Genomic DNA, 1,305 nt, shown 5'->3' with positions numbered 1-1,305 from the left:
GATAGTCCATTAAGATTACTAGAGTAAAGAACACTATTATGACTAGAGTAAAGATAATAGCATAATAATGATGATGATGAATGGTTGGCTACATGAGAATCTGATATAATTGTTGTTTACGGCTATAAAAATAAGCGTTATTGCATTATCAGAGTAATAATATCCTCGATGATGATGATGATGTTGAAGTAGTAGTACTCACTGTTTCTAATACCTCATCATCATCTTGTGGTGGTGTTAAACCCGTGGTGGTAGCAATAGACTGTTTATAAGTCTCATTACTACATGGATTACATTTGATTAAGGATCCTTCACAAATGGGATGTGGAAGTGTGTGAATGTTACAATATCCACCACCATCATTAGGTCTGCTACCTGTCATCACCGACCCCACGTACTTATTGCAGAAAGCATCACCACAGATATAATCATCGTTCATGGTGGTGGTGGAGATGATGATGTTAATTACTGATGATGATGTCTTTGATTTGTGAAGATGATCGTTCTTCTTCTTGTTCTTGTTGTTGTTGTGTATGACAGTATTTAATGCTCTATATGCATTTAATATACCACTCGAGAGACACTAAAGAGATGATAATATTAAGCCCAAGTTGTTGTTGTTGTTAATAACTATTACTACTCACATCACTACCTTCATTTCTAGGTTTGGATCGGTATCCACTGAGTTCACTATTGCATTCTTAATATCAACTGGTGTTGCATAAAAATTAATTGATCTAATTAATGCAACAACACCAGCTACCATTGGTGCTGATTGAGATGTACCACTTTTCCATCCATACCTAATAATAATCTTATTCATTCATTATTATTATTATGATGATGATAACTCACTTAGAGCCAGGTTTAGTAGAGTATATAGATTTGCCAGGAGCAGCTAGATGAACTGTTGTTTTACCCCAATTAGACCAAGTAGTATATTTACCATCAGCATTAGTAGCACCAACACATATGATATTATCCAATTTAAAGGAACATGGTATACTTGTCTCAAGTGGATTATCATTATCAACTCCTTTATTACCAGCACTTGCTACATATACATGTCTAATGGACGAGTACATCATCATCAACATCATCATCATCCTTTCCCATCCCCCAACCTACCCATGAGCATTGCCTGCTTTCTGTATTGCCATCTTTATTGCATTATAGTTAGTAGTAGTAGTATCATCACATTTATGACATGTCCATGAGTTCTGTGATATTGTTGCTCCATTTGTATAGCATAATCGAGTGCTCTCATTGCATCTGATACTCTACCAATTCCATCTGCATTTAGGA

General features: G+C 35.4%; 1 protein-coding gene across 1 annotated transcript; it reads right to left on the bottom strand.

Annotated features, from left to right (window-relative positions):
* Nucleotides 1-649: 649 nt before the first annotated feature.
* On the bottom strand, nt 650-1,068 carry Pmar_PMAR018736 (subtilisin, putative; the record flags this gene model as incomplete). The annotated part of the gene is made up of 2 exons (XM_002783542.1): nt 650-803; nt 856-1,068. Coding segments are annotated over 2 exons (367 nt in total), but the record flags the coding sequence as incomplete, so codon positions are not given.
* Between the last annotated feature and the right edge of the window lie 237 nt (nt 1,069-1,305).

This window comes from Perkinsus marinus, assembly GCF_000006405.1.
Source record: "Perkinsus marinus ATCC 50983 genomic scaffold scf_1104296936966, whole genome shotgun sequence".
Lineage (NCBI taxonomy): Eukaryota > Perkinsozoa > Perkinsida > Perkinsidae > Perkinsus > Perkinsus marinus.
Note: the sequence above shows the minus strand (reverse complement) of the source record. Positions and strands in the feature narration are given on the sequence as shown.